A 14,731-nucleotide genomic window follows, 5' to 3' on the forward strand; every position below is an offset into this window, starting at 1 on the left:
GCCCAGGCCCTGTCAATGAGTCACCCCTGCAGGGGGACCTTCCATTCTAGTAAATACTCAGGTTCAACTTGTTGGAGGAGTAAGTGACCTAGTCATGGGCACACAGTCAATGACCATTAAGTGGTAGCTTCCCTCATGAATCCCCTCTCCAGCTACACAACCCTGCTCCTCCCTCTCAAAAACTGATTCTTTGCCCTTCTACCAGCCCTTCTGCTCAGTCCTTTCTGCTCCTTTCTTCTGAGCCAAAACTTTTCCAACTTTGAGTCCTTGCCAAATCTCACCTCCACCATAACTTTACACCCACCTGAAGCCTCACAGAAAAACTCCTAGACCACTTATTTCCCGGGCCACTTTTATACCTGTCATTCTTTGCCAGTTATGTTCCTTTCTGTGTGTACCCCATCTTCCCAGTGGGATGATGAACTCCTTCAGTGGGCGGCATGCTGTATTATCTCCCAAGCTTCTCCTCTCCACTGTTCTGCTCTCAGGCTGCCTTTATTTTCATGCCAGATAAGGACCCCAGTCCATGCATTTCTCTTCCTCTTATTTCCCCACATCCTCTCAATGGCTCTCAGAAGTCCACAAGATGGGCACTAACACCCCCTGGAGGCCTCTGGCAGCTGCACTCCCCCAAGGGGGGCGCTAAGGGCTCTCACTCCCCAAACTGCCTGTCTCGCCCTAGGATTCTGCAGCCTTTAAGTGAGGGCAGAGGCCCTGGGCAGCCTGAGGAGAAAGAGAGAGTGATACATGCAGATGAGCCCCTTCCTAGGGAATGCCTCTCTGGAGCCTCACAGGTGGGCAGCATTGGAATGGGGATAGGAGCATCTCCTTAATAGTAAGGTCAGGTGACTTGGCCAAAATCCCAGTGAAGTTGATTCTTGGCTGTGATCTCGGGGTTTCTGACTTTCCCTGGAGTCACCCCATGGCCTTACACAGGTAAGCTTACATAGGCAGACATGCAAGGACAGATCCGATCCCACGTACACACCTGGGAGAAAAGGTGCCTGAAAAAGGTCTCCAGGATGTGGCTCCGCTGCTCCCGCGTCACCGCTGCCCTCATCAGCTCCTGCTCCCGCAGCTCCCACTCCTGGAATCTCAGCCCACTCTCCTTCAGAGCCACCCGAAGGTTTTCCACCAGTGCCCGCCGCTCTTCCTCCAGGTTAAACAGCAGCACCTATGGAGGCAGCAGTAGGGAGGGCAACCATGTGTCAAGGCGTCTTGGGTCTAGGAGCTTTACATGAATTTTGTCAGGGGGCCACTGGAAAAAGAGCCCCTGCAAAAGAGAGTCTGTTATTTGCTGGTCTTAGGGGCGAAGTGGTTTTCTTATGTGTGCAGAGGTAGCATTCAAAGTCGCATACACATATAAAGCCGTTCTTCCCTCTCTATTCCATACTGGAGAGGGGAGGCAGGGAGGCCAGAGGACTGAGGGGACCATGAGCCAGATGGTCAGAGCTGAAGATCAGCCTCTGAGCTACCCTCCAAAATCTTTAACAAATCACTACAGCCTGAAATCAGGGACGGGGAAGAGCTTCTTCCAAGAAATCCCAACTAGGATCTGATGGTGTTCTTAGAAAGGGAGGGGGCAGACTGTGTCTGCAAGAGGAATAAGGGACTGTGGTGATCATGTAATCCAGCAGGCCCAGAGTGGGACAGATATGCTCAAGTTCATCTCTCCATCAGGTACTGCAGCTGGTAACCAGAGCCCTGTCTGGCCCAGTGCTCCTTTCCCTCCACCTGGCTGGCTATGGCTGTGGACAAGGAGCCCAGGGCCAGCTGGGCCATACCAGGTCATACTCCTTGGGAATCTTGAGCAACAGGGTGTGGCGTCCACGGTTGCTGGACAGGATGAGGTTGACCTGCTGCAGGGGCCTCAGCTGGATGATGCGGAGCACAGAGAGCCTGCCATCCATGACACGGACCTGCCCAGGCTGCAGGTGCACAAGCACAGGCCGGCAGGGCTCCTTGTGGCCCTGCCATTCCAACGCTGGGGAGAGACAGGGCTGGGTCAGCTGGGGCCCTCCGGGCCTGCCCTGCCTAAGGCACATCCAAAGGAAGGAGGCCAGCTCAGAGCTGGAGTTAGATCAAGGCCTCCGAAGCTCCAAGCCTCTTCGTGGGGACTGAGGGTCATCCCCCTCCCTGGCAATCCTGCTGTGCCTCTTTCCCATGAGAATAACTACTGTTTCCTGAGTGTTTACGATGTGCTTTGTATGAACGACTTCATTTAATCTTCATAAATCCATGAGGTGTTATTATTATTCCTATTTTACAGATAAAAATAAATTTAGAGAAATTAAAAAATCTGCCTAACGCCCAACTGCTAGAACCAAGATTCCAATCCTCAGTCAGTCTGACTCTAGACCTTCATTAATTACTTCTCTGTGGCCTGAAATTCCAGTGGGAGATGCACATAGCAGCAGTTCTTGGGAATTTGTGAGTCACAGTAACCCTGTGAAATGTAGTCGGGGGTCCTGTGACTCCTCCCCATGCATCTATCACATTTTCTATTTTGGGGACCATTGGGAGGAGCTACGGAGGTGGGAGGATTCCAGGTCCAATTTCCACCCGATGCCCCTGTGGCTCTTCCCACCTGCCCTGGCTGCCTGGAGGCCGAGAAAAAGGAGGCCTTTTCCTTAGGTTGCTGAGGTGGAGGTAGGGGCTGTCACGCTGAGTCATGTCCTCATCACCACCCTGGCCAGCCCCAGGCCTACCTTCCACACCCTCCACGAACTTCTCAGACCTGATGCTCTGGCAATTCTGGCCCTGGAGCCTCTTGAAATTTCTCCTTCGGAGCCGGGCAACAATCCAGGCAACAAGCAGGCTCACTGGCAGGGCAGAGGCAATAGGATGCTCAGAGGAAGGTGAGGGTCTAGGGAGAGCAGTGGCTCCTTTGCCAGACTCCTTTCTTTGGCAAGGGCCCTGCTTTCCCCAACTCCTAGTTCTGTCCATTCTCAAATTGTGAAGCTCCCTTCAGGGAGGGAGGGGGCTGCTTTGCATCCTATGAGGAGCTTTGGGTAGCATCTAAGATGCCTGTGCAGCCTCCTCCCCTGCTTCGAGCACTCAGGTCCTTTCCCAGTCGGAGGCTGGACCCACTCTGCCAGGCTGCTCATCGACCCACACACAGCCATGCCAAAGACCAAGTCCAAAGCCTCTGCCCCAGCAGCTACCTCCCAGCCCTTGTTCTCTAGCAGGGATTTGCCCCTGACAGTTTCCCAGGCCCAGACTCCTACAGATAGCTGTGCAGTGTGGATTTTCTGTGGTCCCTGATCAATCTGGGCCCCAAGGGGATCCCAGGAGAATAGGGGGGGTCAGTTTTCCCTGGTGCCAACTTATCTACAGGTCAGACAGTTCTGTGTCCCCTCCTGCTCTGATATTTTTGTCATCAGCCCAGAGGAAAATGGTTGGTTGCCAGAGATGGACCCAAACCCACCCCCCAGCTTGCATCTCTCACCCAACCCCACGCTGCCCATCATTTTTACCCAGGGGGAAGCAGCAGAGGGTCCCGATGGTGACCCCGAAGCCAAATCCACTGCCTTTGAAATAGTCCCGCATGACAGGGGGGACACAGGCTGGCAGGCCCTCGGTGCTGAGTTGTCTTGGCTGTGGGCAGGGGTCCCCTGGGAAGACAGAGAAAGTTAGAGTCCTGGGAGGCGGTGCTCGGCCACAGGCTCAGGTGCAGCATCACTGAGGAGGTTAGGGTGACAGAAACAGGGGGTGGCTCTGGGTACCAGAGGGAAGGGGCTGCTTACTCCTGCCATTGTCCCTGCCATTGTCCCAAGAATGTGATGTTTTCCTACTTGGGTAACAAGTGGGGTCCAAAATGAACCTCAACCTCTGTCTCTCCCTCATATGCACGTGTGTACACACACACACACCTTCCCTCATCACTGCCATGGGGTTGGGATTTCCTCACTACACTCAGCCCTCCTAATGTTCCACCCACCTCCAGTCCTATCCCAGCTGAATGTGAGTCTCCTTACCAGATTTCTCTGAGTCTCAGCCCTGCCCGCACTTGGGCACCTCCTGGAGTTGTGAAGAGGGGAACCTACACAGCTGTGTGTTGTCAACCTTGATGCCCAGATCCAAAGTTCCCAAGGGCACAACCATAGCTCACTTGTCTTTTGGAGTCTACTGTCCAGCTGAACCAAACCCATGGTTGAGGAAGAAGGAGACACCAGACCCCAAACCCCTCCAAGCACCCCCTGGCCACTCACCAGCATGCCAAAAAAAGACATTGGGCTGCAGGGCACTGGGGTCCACATTGGTGACAGCCATGAGAACATCCCATAGGGATGTGTTTCTGATCTCTGCAATCTCTTCCCCAGAGAATAGCCTGAGGGTGAGAGAGGTGGGGAGTTCTCACAGTGGGAGAGAGATGCAGGCCCCAGGCCCAGGGATCCAGGTGAGGAAAGAGACCCAGAGGGGGTGGGGAGGGGCAGGGCCAGCTGGGAATCAAGGGCCCCTGGGGGTTGTTTACAGGCAGGGGGTCTGGGCCCAGGCCAAGGTGGAGTCTGAGGTGGGAGCCCAGGCAGGCCTTACCCATTCCTGGTGTTCTCAAACCAGTAACGGTCACCATCCCGCAGTCGCACAAACTGGTCAAGGACTATGGCGCTGAAGAGGGGTCCGGGGTCCCCATGGCTTTCCAGAAGCCCCCCAGGGAGTAGCTCCAGCAGGGACAGGTCCTGGTTGTACAGAGCAGCTGTGGCTTCCAGCACCTGGGGCCAAGAAGGGAAGGGAGTTGAGTGTAAGCACCTGGCACTCACCCTCAGGCAAAGAGGTGGTTTCCAGGAATCAGGCTCAAGGCTAATAATAATAAATGACAGTAACAATAGCTCACTGATTATGCCCCAGGCACTGCTCTGAGTGCTTTACATAAGGTAACTAATTATGGGAATTCTCTCACAATTTTACAAAGTTGGAATAAAACAGGCAGCCAGTCCCTTACATAACTTATTCTTGAAAAAGTATACAAGTTGAAGGATCAAAATCAGTGCAAATGTTAAATGGTAGAATAATGTGTTAGAAAAGGTTTTTATTCTTTAGGTCTAAAAAAATATGTTTAAAAAATCAAATCCCTACATATACATTGCCTTTAAAAGACAGTCTTCAACAATATATGAGCAGCATGTTCTACCTGACCTCTACTTTAGTTCTTTCCTTCACAGTGTAAATAAGCACTTGATCAGCTTAATCCCAACGAGGAGCAATTGAAGCTAAAGATTTGCTACTTTGGGTATGCCTGGTGATTTCTATCTTTATACTGATTTTATAAAGTTTACACGCCCTACGCACATATAACTTTTTTATCTATCTTTCAATTCTCCACTTTCCAACACTTTTATAAAATAGTAAGGACAAAGACAATAAAATTGTCATGCAATTGTAGAAACACTGCAGTGCCAAGATGGTAAGGCAGCTAAAACTGGTCGGTTGTTTGACAAGCAATGCCACTCGCCCGGGTGAGAGCTGACTCCCCAAAGGCAGCTTGGATATCAGTGCATGAAAGTACGGCTTGTTCCTGAGTCAAGGACCTTCTATACCCACTCAGGGAATCATTGGGAAGAGTAAATGAGACAATGTCTCTTAAGTGCTTGGCATGCAATAGATGCCCAATAAACATTTACTGGATCTGCAGTCGCAGAGTCTAAAGCCAACTCTGCTGGTCTGGTAACTTCCAGCCTGGTGTGTGATACTGGGAAAAACAACCTGGCTGAGCCCTGCCCTTCTCACCAGGTGCTTGTCTCTCATGCCTGGGTCTTGTTGCCCATCTTCTGTATCTCAGGCCAGTGTGCCCTGGCCCTCCCATGTTGCCCTCTGGGTCCTGACCCCTCCTCACCCTGCCATCACTCTGGAAGAGTGCAGGGTTGATGTCCTGCCATCTGGTAATGGGAGGCAGGCCCAGTGCTGCCCTGGCCTTGGTGTAAGAAGGCAGGCCCAGGTCCCGGCCCCGCTGCAGGCTGCTGGCCAAGTGGTCTGTGCGGGAAAACTTCAGTGGCCCGGGCCAGAAATCTGTGAATTTGATAGCAGAGAATCTCAGGGAGCTCAGCAATAGCATAGCTCCTCCAGACTATGCCCCAGGCTCCCACCAGCCCCAGGGGATCTGAGCCATACAGAGGGAGCTGTGGCCATCAGGTCAGAAGCTCTCTTAGCAGTGAGACTATAGGTTCCCAGCCCTGGATACCCCTCCCTGCCTGGCTATGGAGCTCCAGCTGAGCCTCCTCCCCGGGGCCGGGGGTGCACAGCCTACAGGGCCAGTCTTGGCCTCACCTCGCACATCCTCAACCACCACGTGGTCCTCTCGCTCAGCAATCTGGGAGGCCATGCCCAGTAGCAGCGCATCCACATCTTCAGCTCTTTGTAGGTTTGGGTGCTATGGAAGTGAAGAGAGGAGAAGGGTGTGGCTAATGGGCCAGAGCTTGGGCAGCCTGGCTCCCTCACCCCATAGTCTGTGCCCTCCACTCAGCCCTGCTGCTCACTCCAAACCAGCGGGCCACTCCTCTGCCACACGATTCCCCACTCCCGGCACGTGATGTCCCCATTCAAAGCCCCAGCTGCTGGGACACAGGTCTCCATAAGCACAAGGGACTGAAAACTTTATTTCTTCTATTTTAGAACCAGACTTGAGAGCATGGCTGACAAAGACACCAGAAGATCTAGGTCTTGGTTCTTGGTCTGTTTACTAACCTGCTGTGTGATTGTGGGCAAGTCATAGGATCTCTCTGAACTCCCCTTACTAAAAAAGGCATTTGAGATTAATAAAATAATAAAATAAAATTAATAAAGTAATAAAGAGGGATTAGGAGGACACTGAGGTCTTTTTCAACTCAGATCTATGACTCTGATCCTATGCCTTCCTCTTCTCTTTTCCTCCCTCCTCCCTTCCCCTCTTATGAACACTCTACACAAAGCATCTGAGTTTGCTTTAAATTAATGATCAATACCCTTGACCCACACTGACCTGGTTTGGATGGACAGACTATCCCTGGTAATCTCTCAGAATCCCTCCCTCCTCCTTGTCCCCAACCCATGAAAACATATTCACATGTAGCCCTGGGTGTGACTAACTGGAAAGTTTCCTGGGGGGCTGGGATGGCTGGGGTACTCCAAGGCCTAGGGGACCCAGAGCTGTCAAGGAGAAGAAAAGCCTAAGAGGAAGCAATACCTGTAGAGCCACACTTGCACAGGCCCCACTGTCTCCCACACAGTCCTGAGGTGAGAGTAGAGGGTTGACTTTTTTTTTTTTTAATCTTTATTCATTTAGAGTGCAATTCTGGGCCAATCTACAACGAAGAGAAAACCCTAAACTTTGAAGTAGTGTTAACAGGCTGAATGATATAGCAGTATAGCCCCTGTATGTACAAGCAAGAAGTCAATTTCCATTCCCTTCAGAAAACCTCTTGCTAAACACGTTTTCTTTCTATGAGGGTTGACTTTTGACCAGGTACAGCTCTCTGGTCATCTCAGACACTGGTAGGGGAGATGGTTTCGGTTCCCAGGCTTCCTCCTCCACCCCGTCCCATCCCAGGTGGCTGCCTCAGCCCTAGTGCCCATCTTCATCACACATACACATGTGCACAAGCACACACAACACACATATGCCAACCCACATATATATCCCAGCCCTGACCTCTCGGCTCCAGTAGCTGTTGCACACCCGGAGAGCTCTGGAGACACTTGAATCCCAATTGATGATCCTCTGGAAGTGGCAGCTGGCATTTCTAAAATGCAAGGAGCAGGGGAGTGGTGACTGAGATCCTGGGGTCCTAATGTCAGGCATCAGCTCTGCTCTCTAAGACTGTAGCTAGGGGCCAGGCCATTGCTTCCCTGAGGTGGTATGTGGTCAGGGTAGGTCCTGAACAATCTGATTTTGGGAGGTCCCTCTCCCCACATCAGACCAAGCATCTAAAAATACACCCATAGAGCTTGCACATGCTTTTTTGTGCATTCTCTTTCTCTCCACATATACATATACATTTTGAAAGAATTTTTAATTGTTCTTTTGAAATTACTTGTCTATGGATAACTCAATTGCTATGATTCCTTGGCCATCATCAGGCATATCCAGAAAATGTTCCAAAGTAAGAAAACGTAATCTATGAACTGTTTTAAATTATAATGCAATTGTAAAAAATAAACTAACGTGCTTTGCTTTGTATACATATAATTAAATGTATATTTTTAGTTTAAAGTTCTCTTTTCATTATTTTAGAGCCAGTATTTCCTTCAGCTCTCATACCTTTTTATTATAATTTCCCCCAAAGTTTTCTAAGGCCTGGGTCCTGTGTTTACAGCTAAAAATGCCCCCAGGGTAATGTCAAGACTTGAAGTTCAGACCGCCAGGCTTTGTGACTCACCCTCTGAGCCTCAATTAGTCTGTTGTAAACTGAGGGATTAATATCTACACCAGCTGCAGGAAAATGGGCATAAAAGTGCTTAAATACCACAATGATGTATCTTTGTAAAAAATTGTTTTTATTCTAACCCTCCATATTCACTGTTCCCTGAAGGAATGGGCTCAACTTCAGACTGATAATCCTGTCCTAAAGACTCAAGTGTGCAATTTTTGCAATTGACAAGCCCCCCCCCCCATCCTGCCCTTGCCCCTCCCAACACACATTTGAGCCCTCCCTCACCTCATGTAGACGCCAGGGGGTACCATGGTGGAAAAGAACTGCTCAGAGGCCACCAGGAACTCTGGAGAGATGCTGGGGTCCAGGAAAGGGCGGTACCCTGCCCCATGGGAGTAAGAGCAGAAATTAGATCCTTAACCCCCACTCCCCCCACCCCCTATAACCTGCACCCACCTGTCTTCTTCCCCTTATGGGTCCTAACCACGACTTCCCCTCAGCCCAGGTGCTACCCCATGATGCCCTCACCTGTATATTCTGGGGGTGTTTTCTGCAAGAAGCTGGGCAGCCACTCATACAGAGCAATGTTCTGAGGGTCAAGAAAGAGGAAAGGGGAGGTGAGTGCTCCAGCTGCCAGGCCACGAGGGATCTGAGCCCAAGGAAAGCTTAAGTGGGGGAGGGCCACCAGGCACGGGCAGCCATGGGAAAGACAATTGGAACAGGAGAGGTGCTGAGGCCTGTCCTCCCAAGGAACAAGGGGTTTCGGGGGTGCGGGTGCAGCTAAGCCCCTTGTGTAAGCCGCACTTTGCCTCCTTATAATTTCAGGGTCTGTTCCTAGACCTCAGCTCTCCGGGAGGGCTGGGCTCCCAGTAGAGGGTGTTTCTGGGTGGCGCATGCCCAAGGATGGAGGGCTCTGCAGGGGGCAGAGTCTCCCGGGGACCAGGGCGTGAGGGTGGGGTGGGGAGGGCCGTGTCCCCGACCTGGTAAGTGGCGATGACCCTCTTGCGCGCGTGCTGGAACAGCTCCTCGTCGCCCCAGTGCGGGTGCTCGCGGGCCAGCCGCTGCGCCCACAGGTTGTGGTAGCGGAACCAGAGCAGGCCCAGCGCCTGCAGGAAGGGCTCGCGGTTCCCTCGCTCTGCCCCGAAGGCTGCGTCCGGCCAAGCGGGGTCACAGGGGACGAGAGGAGCGGCGCTGTGACCCAGGGAGCGCCACCTGGCCGCCCCAGCCCGCCCCCCAACCCGCCCTGGACGCTCCGGCCCCCCCCCCCCCCCGCCGCGCCCCGTGGCCTCACCGTACAGCCCCCGCGGCCCGCGCTGTTCCGTGGCGGGGTCGGGCGCGGTCCACATGAGCAGGGGGGCCTGCGTGTCCCGGGGGAAGGCGGGGTCGGGCCCGGACGCCAGCTGTCCCCCCGAGAAGCTCCGCAGTGCGTCGCTCCAGGAGTGAGAGGAGCCATAGATGGCGCTGCCGTCCAGCCAGCCGGTCACCTCGTTGGTCTGCGGGGCAGGGGACAGGTGAGCAGGGGTCGGGTAGTGGAGGCGGGTATGGGGGCGCCAGGCCTGGCGGCTGCCTGTGGGTGGGCTGGGAACGTCTCCACCCCTGACCCTGAGCCCCACCTCCCTCGGACCCCGCCCCTGCCCCGCAGTCCGCCAAGTCTCACCAGGTCCCGGGGGTTGCTGGGGCTCTGTCCGGTCTTGGGGTCCCAGCGGCTCCTCTGGAAGGGCAGCACCACGTCCCCGCGCCGTTGCGGGTCGAACACGGGGTCCCCGGGCGGGATGCGGATGTTGAGGAACTCGGCGGGGCAGCCAGGTCTCTCCACGCTGACCAGGTCCGAGAGCACGTGGTAGCCTGCGGGCAATGGGGGGGCGATGGGGGAGGGCGAGCTAGGGCCAGCTAAGGCCACTCTTTGTTCCCCAGGTATCTAGTTCCCCCACCCCCAGCCCAGAGCTTCAAAAGACTTAACAGCCATTATGGGCAAGTCCCAGCCATGACCTCGCCCATCCCTTCCCAATACTTTGTTACACCCTGGTCCAACTGTTTTCATTGCCAGTTTGGCCTTCACCTTGGTAACTGGGAGGTGCCCAGTGAGTGTGCCTAGGCACTCAGGCTGGCCACATGGGCTCCAGCAAACAGCTGGGAGCAGCCTGCCCAGAAGGCCTGCCAGCCTGGGTGGCTCCCTGAATGGCCAGCAGGAGCCTAGCATTCCTGCTGGAAGCCAACAACTAGTCACTGGGGTCAGCCGGCCTTAGCACCCCCATTTCAATACCCCCCAGCCACCCTGACAGGATAAGATCCCTGCCCTGAGCCTGTCCTAGGAACCACAGAGGCCAAGAGTGAGACTAGCATCCCACCAAGAGTCCCTAACAGATTATTTTCATGCTCCTGCTTCTACTCCCCACCCCCATCAACAGCTCAACCTGGGGCACATTTATACCTTTTCCAACCAGACTTTTTTCCTCTGCTCCCACCTCTACCCTACCCCATTGCCTACCCTTCCATCTTTCTCCACCCCCTCTCTGATCCTCCAATACTTCTCTCCCTCACTCCCTGAGTCCGCCTGCAGACATAGAGGCGTCTAGCTGACCCCACTGGCCTCCATCCCCTACAGGTTGAGGTCCTTACCAAAGAAGACCCCAAGCACTGTGCGGTTTTGCAGGGAGGCCTGCCCTGCAGGGCCCCTCATGGCAGTGTTGCTGAGGTCTCGGGGATTGGGCAGGTAGGGTTCTCCCAAGGGCTGGTACACACCATCTGCATAGGTGGCTGGGACCAGGCGCTGCAGCCGATAGCCTGGGGTGGGATGGGTAGGGACACGGACCAATCCTCAGAGGAGTTCCCTGACCTCCCCTCTCCCAGGCTTCCTCCATACCACAGATCTTAAAACCTTAGCAATGGGTGAGGCTTAGCTGGTGCCTGCCAGCCCTTGCCCCTTAGCAGTGGGTACCACCCTGACCCTGGGCCCCTGTATCCACTTGGCTCTCACTTACCTTTGCTGCCCCATCTGTGCTCCATAAGGTTGTTGTACCACCCATCAAATCGCTGCACCTCCCACGAAATGGGGTTCTGAGCTCCTGTGTGAGGATGGAGGGAAGGGGCAGCTGGACAAGTCAGTACATGAGAGGATGGGTAGGCCTGCAGGATATGCATCCTGTGAGCCTGGCACTTGGGTCGGTAGAAAGTGGACACCCAGCACAGATGTGGGAGGTAGGGTACAGAGGGAGATCATCAGAGCAAAGTGACGTTCAAATTCAAGCCGAATCTTTAAGTTGTTGGGGGGTAGGGTGGGGGTGGGGAGAGATATGGCAGGGAGCACTGAAGGATTGTAGCCAGGTAGCCATGTGCAGTGTGCTGACAAATGGCCTCAGAGAGGAAGAGGAAACAGAAGGGAACAGTGGCCATGGGGAAGGCGATGCAGACTTTGACTGTCCTCCCTGGGGGACACAGCAGGATAGAAGCCATTTCAAGCCTTAAGACATCATACAGAGCAAGAGCCAGTCACCCCCAAAGAGCCAGCTACTCTTCCACCCAGGGAAGGACATGTCACTCTGTGATCCATCCCCAGGCAAGGGCAGTGTGGAGAGGGTCTTGGCCCTCTCCTGCCGAGCAGAGCCCCGTGCAAGGGTGTGGGCCACAGAGCTGTGGGTTTGGTCCTTATTTCAGCTTCCTGGGTGGGACCAGGGACTGGCAGGCATGTGGATAACCTTGCCCTCCTCCTCTTTGGGGGCATCATGACCCCCATATAATTCCTCCCCTTGACCCTTGTACTCCCTCCCTTTGTACTCCAAAATCTAGGGCTTGGGGGGGGGGGCACACTCAGCTGTTGAGGGAAGAACTCAGGCAATGGGAGCAGAGGGCAGGATCCAGAACCAGAAATATAATGGGGGTCCTTCTGGTAACTAGATTAGATTAGTTTCCCCAAACTAGGAGGCTACAGGGCTGAGTCTCTCTCTCTCTTCACCTCAGAGAACAGAGCAAAGAAAAGGATTCTCATCAGCCAGAAAGAGACTCACTCCTCTGATCATCTTCCCACTCAGACGAAGAACAGGATCTCAGAGCTACCCTTCTGCCCCATACCCGACACACACACACACACACACACACACACACACCAGATTATTTTGAGCTGAAGGCAACCAAGACACAGCAGACTCAAGAAAAAACTACCTTTCTCTCAACCACCTAAAAAATATTAGATAGGGGGCCTGGCCCAGAAAGAAGGCTAATACCAGAGATAACTTTTTATCTGTCTGGCAGGGCAAATATCTAACCAAACTTCTGCTCTTCCTACTGTTCTGTGAATTTCCCTTCTCCTGTTAGATGCCCCAGGCCCCTTTCCCATTCCTCAGCCTAGGATGGTAAAGAAGCCTCAACTATCCAATTTGCCTGTGGGCCCCCTGTTTTTATGAAATTCAATTTGTTTCTCCTGTTAATCTGTCTTATGTCAATTTAATTATTAGATCAGCCAAAGAACCTAGAAGGGAAAAAGGGAAAATTTTTCCACCCCTGCAGAACCCAACTAAGGATCAGAACTTAGGGCAGAAATAGGGCAGCCACATACATGTGATCTCTAAAATGAGATGAACAGGTGGCAGAACAAGGGGTGAAGGCTGTTGGGGAGAGTGTGGGGAAGAATGCCTTTTGGGAATAAGAGGTGAGAGAAAAGGAAGATCTAAGGCCAAGGCATAGAGAAAGCTAGAAGGAATGTGAATGTGAGCAGCTCTGGCAAGGGAGAAGCTGCAGGGGCTGGCTCACCACCGTATTTCTCCAGCCAAGACAGATCACTCCACAGTTTTTCTTTGCCCCCTGTTCTTGCACCCTCCACCCTTGATGATCAGGGACTTGCTCTTTTTAGCCTAACTTGTGGCAACCTTAAGCCCACTTCCCTAAAAGACCCAGACTACAGGGAATGGCCTCAGATTCCAGTAAGAGACTGTTCAAAGCCAAAGGTAACAAGATGAAACTCTTCTGGATTGTTTTTTGTTTTTTTAAATCATATTGTTTTGGAACATTGGTGACTTCCCTTTGGGGAAGTCAGCTTTCAGTCCAATCTGACCCCAAGATCCTTTATTCTCTGTGTCTAATCAATCTTTCCCTATTTGCGGTCAGGGGTCCTTACTTTATGAAGAAAGAGAGAAGGTAGGGGAGAGACAGAGGGGTCCCCAGACCATAAGTAATGAAATAGGAAGTGCTTCCACAGCATTCGAGGCTCCCTAATTCTCTATATTTGGGGAAATATTTCATTTTCCATCCATCTAGTCAATAAGCTGGAAATGAGCACCTGCCATGTGCAGGCTACTGTGTTAGCTAGGGAGTAGGGACAGAGATTAATGTGATGCAGCTTCTGTCCTTGGGGAAGCCCAGAAGATGGTGGGTTCCTCTGCTCCTATCTATGGTTCTCCTCCAATCTATACTCACCCGTGGGCATCCATGGACCAACCAGGAGTGTCCATACCAGAGCCAGGTGGAAGTCCATGATGAAAATGGTGAATAGTTAAAATGGAGACCTTAGAAAAAGACAGAGCATAGAGCGAATGAGCCCCAGCAATTGAGGGAAGTCAGGCCAGGGCCTCTGCAGGTCCCTGTGAATCAAGGCATGGGGCTGGGCCAAGGCCATAGTTAGAAGCAAAGAACAGGAGACTCCCTCCTTCCCAAGAATCTTTCATTTATTTAACAAATACTTGATGAGCACCCCCTGCATAGTGGGCATGGACCTAGGCACTGGAGATTAAGTGATGAACAAAGCAAACAGAAATCCCCACCTTCCTGGACTTTACTGTCTAAGAGTAATTGGAAAACCTTGCTGACTGCAGTGTGTTTTCCTTGGAAAGAGCCTTGTTTGGAGGCCAGGATATGGTGCCACTGCCAGTCCACTGTGTGGATCTTAGGTCACTTATCTGGTCTGGACCTTGGTTTCCTCTTCCAGCTATGGGAGTAAACGTATCTAAACTGTCTACCTCCTAGCATGGTTGCAAGAATCAAATGTGAAATTGAAAAGTGGCAAGTGTTATGTAAATATGATATAGAGAGGGTGGCCTGGAGCTTGGCTCCTCTGAGTCCACTCAAAGGGGTTCCTGGGTTTTTCTTTTAAAAAATATGTTTTTATTGATTTCAGAGAGAGGAAGGGAGGAGAGAAAGAGAAACATCAGTGATGAGAAAGTCATTGATTGGTTGCCTCCTGCATGCCCCCTGCTGGGATCAAGCCTAGGCATGTGCCCTGACTGGAATCTAACGAAGATCTCCTGGATCATAGGTTGATGCTCAACCACTGAGCCACGCAGACTTCCTGCTCTCTCTCCCCAAGCCAACAAATCACCCAGGGATAACAAGGAAACAGAGGCAATAGTGGACTCAGGTTGGAACTCCTGAGTGGCACAGGGAGTACCCAAGGCCAG

The 14,731-nt window shown here is 52.7% G+C and overlaps 1 protein-coding gene across 1 annotated transcript in view; it reads right to left on the minus strand.

Moving 5' to 3' along the window:
• Window positions 1-13,812, minus strand: part of DUOX1 (dual oxidase 1) — a 30,442-nt gene extending 16,630 nt beyond the window's left edge. Inside the window, exons 1-17 of the mRNA XM_087814258.1 lie at window positions 13,755-13,812; window positions 11,327-11,410; window positions 10,965-11,129; window positions 10,003-10,190; window positions 9,637-9,838; window positions 9,326-9,492; window positions 8,874-8,934; window positions 8,631-8,727; window positions 7,625-7,715; window positions 6,265-6,367; window positions 5,834-6,006; window positions 4,537-4,712; window positions 4,212-4,330; window positions 3,477-3,614; window positions 2,709-2,822; window positions 1,785-1,984; window positions 989-1,174 (exon numbers count right to left, since the gene is read on the minus strand). Of these exons, the coding sequence (XP_087670384.1) occupies window positions 989-1,174; window positions 1,785-1,984; window positions 2,709-2,822; window positions 3,477-3,614; window positions 4,212-4,330; window positions 4,537-4,712; window positions 5,834-6,006; window positions 6,265-6,367; window positions 7,625-7,715; window positions 8,631-8,727; window positions 8,874-8,934; window positions 9,326-9,492; window positions 9,637-9,838; window positions 10,003-10,190; window positions 10,965-11,129; window positions 11,327-11,410; window positions 13,755-13,812 (2,322 nt within the window). The remainder of the gene's footprint in view (window positions 1-988; window positions 1,175-1,784; window positions 1,985-2,708; window positions 2,823-3,476; window positions 3,615-4,211; window positions 4,331-4,536; window positions 4,713-5,833; window positions 6,007-6,264; window positions 6,368-7,624; window positions 7,716-8,630; window positions 8,728-8,873; window positions 8,935-9,325; window positions 9,493-9,636; window positions 9,839-10,002; window positions 10,191-10,964; window positions 11,130-11,326; window positions 11,411-13,754) is intronic.
• Window positions 13,813-14,731: the final 919 nt, after the last annotated feature.

Source organism: Miniopterus natalensis, chromosome 1 (assembly GCF_054644295.1).
Source record: "Miniopterus natalensis isolate mMinNat1 chromosome 1, mMinNat1.hap1, whole genome shotgun sequence".
Lineage (NCBI taxonomy): Eukaryota > Metazoa > Chordata > Mammalia > Chiroptera > Miniopteridae > Miniopterus > Miniopterus natalensis.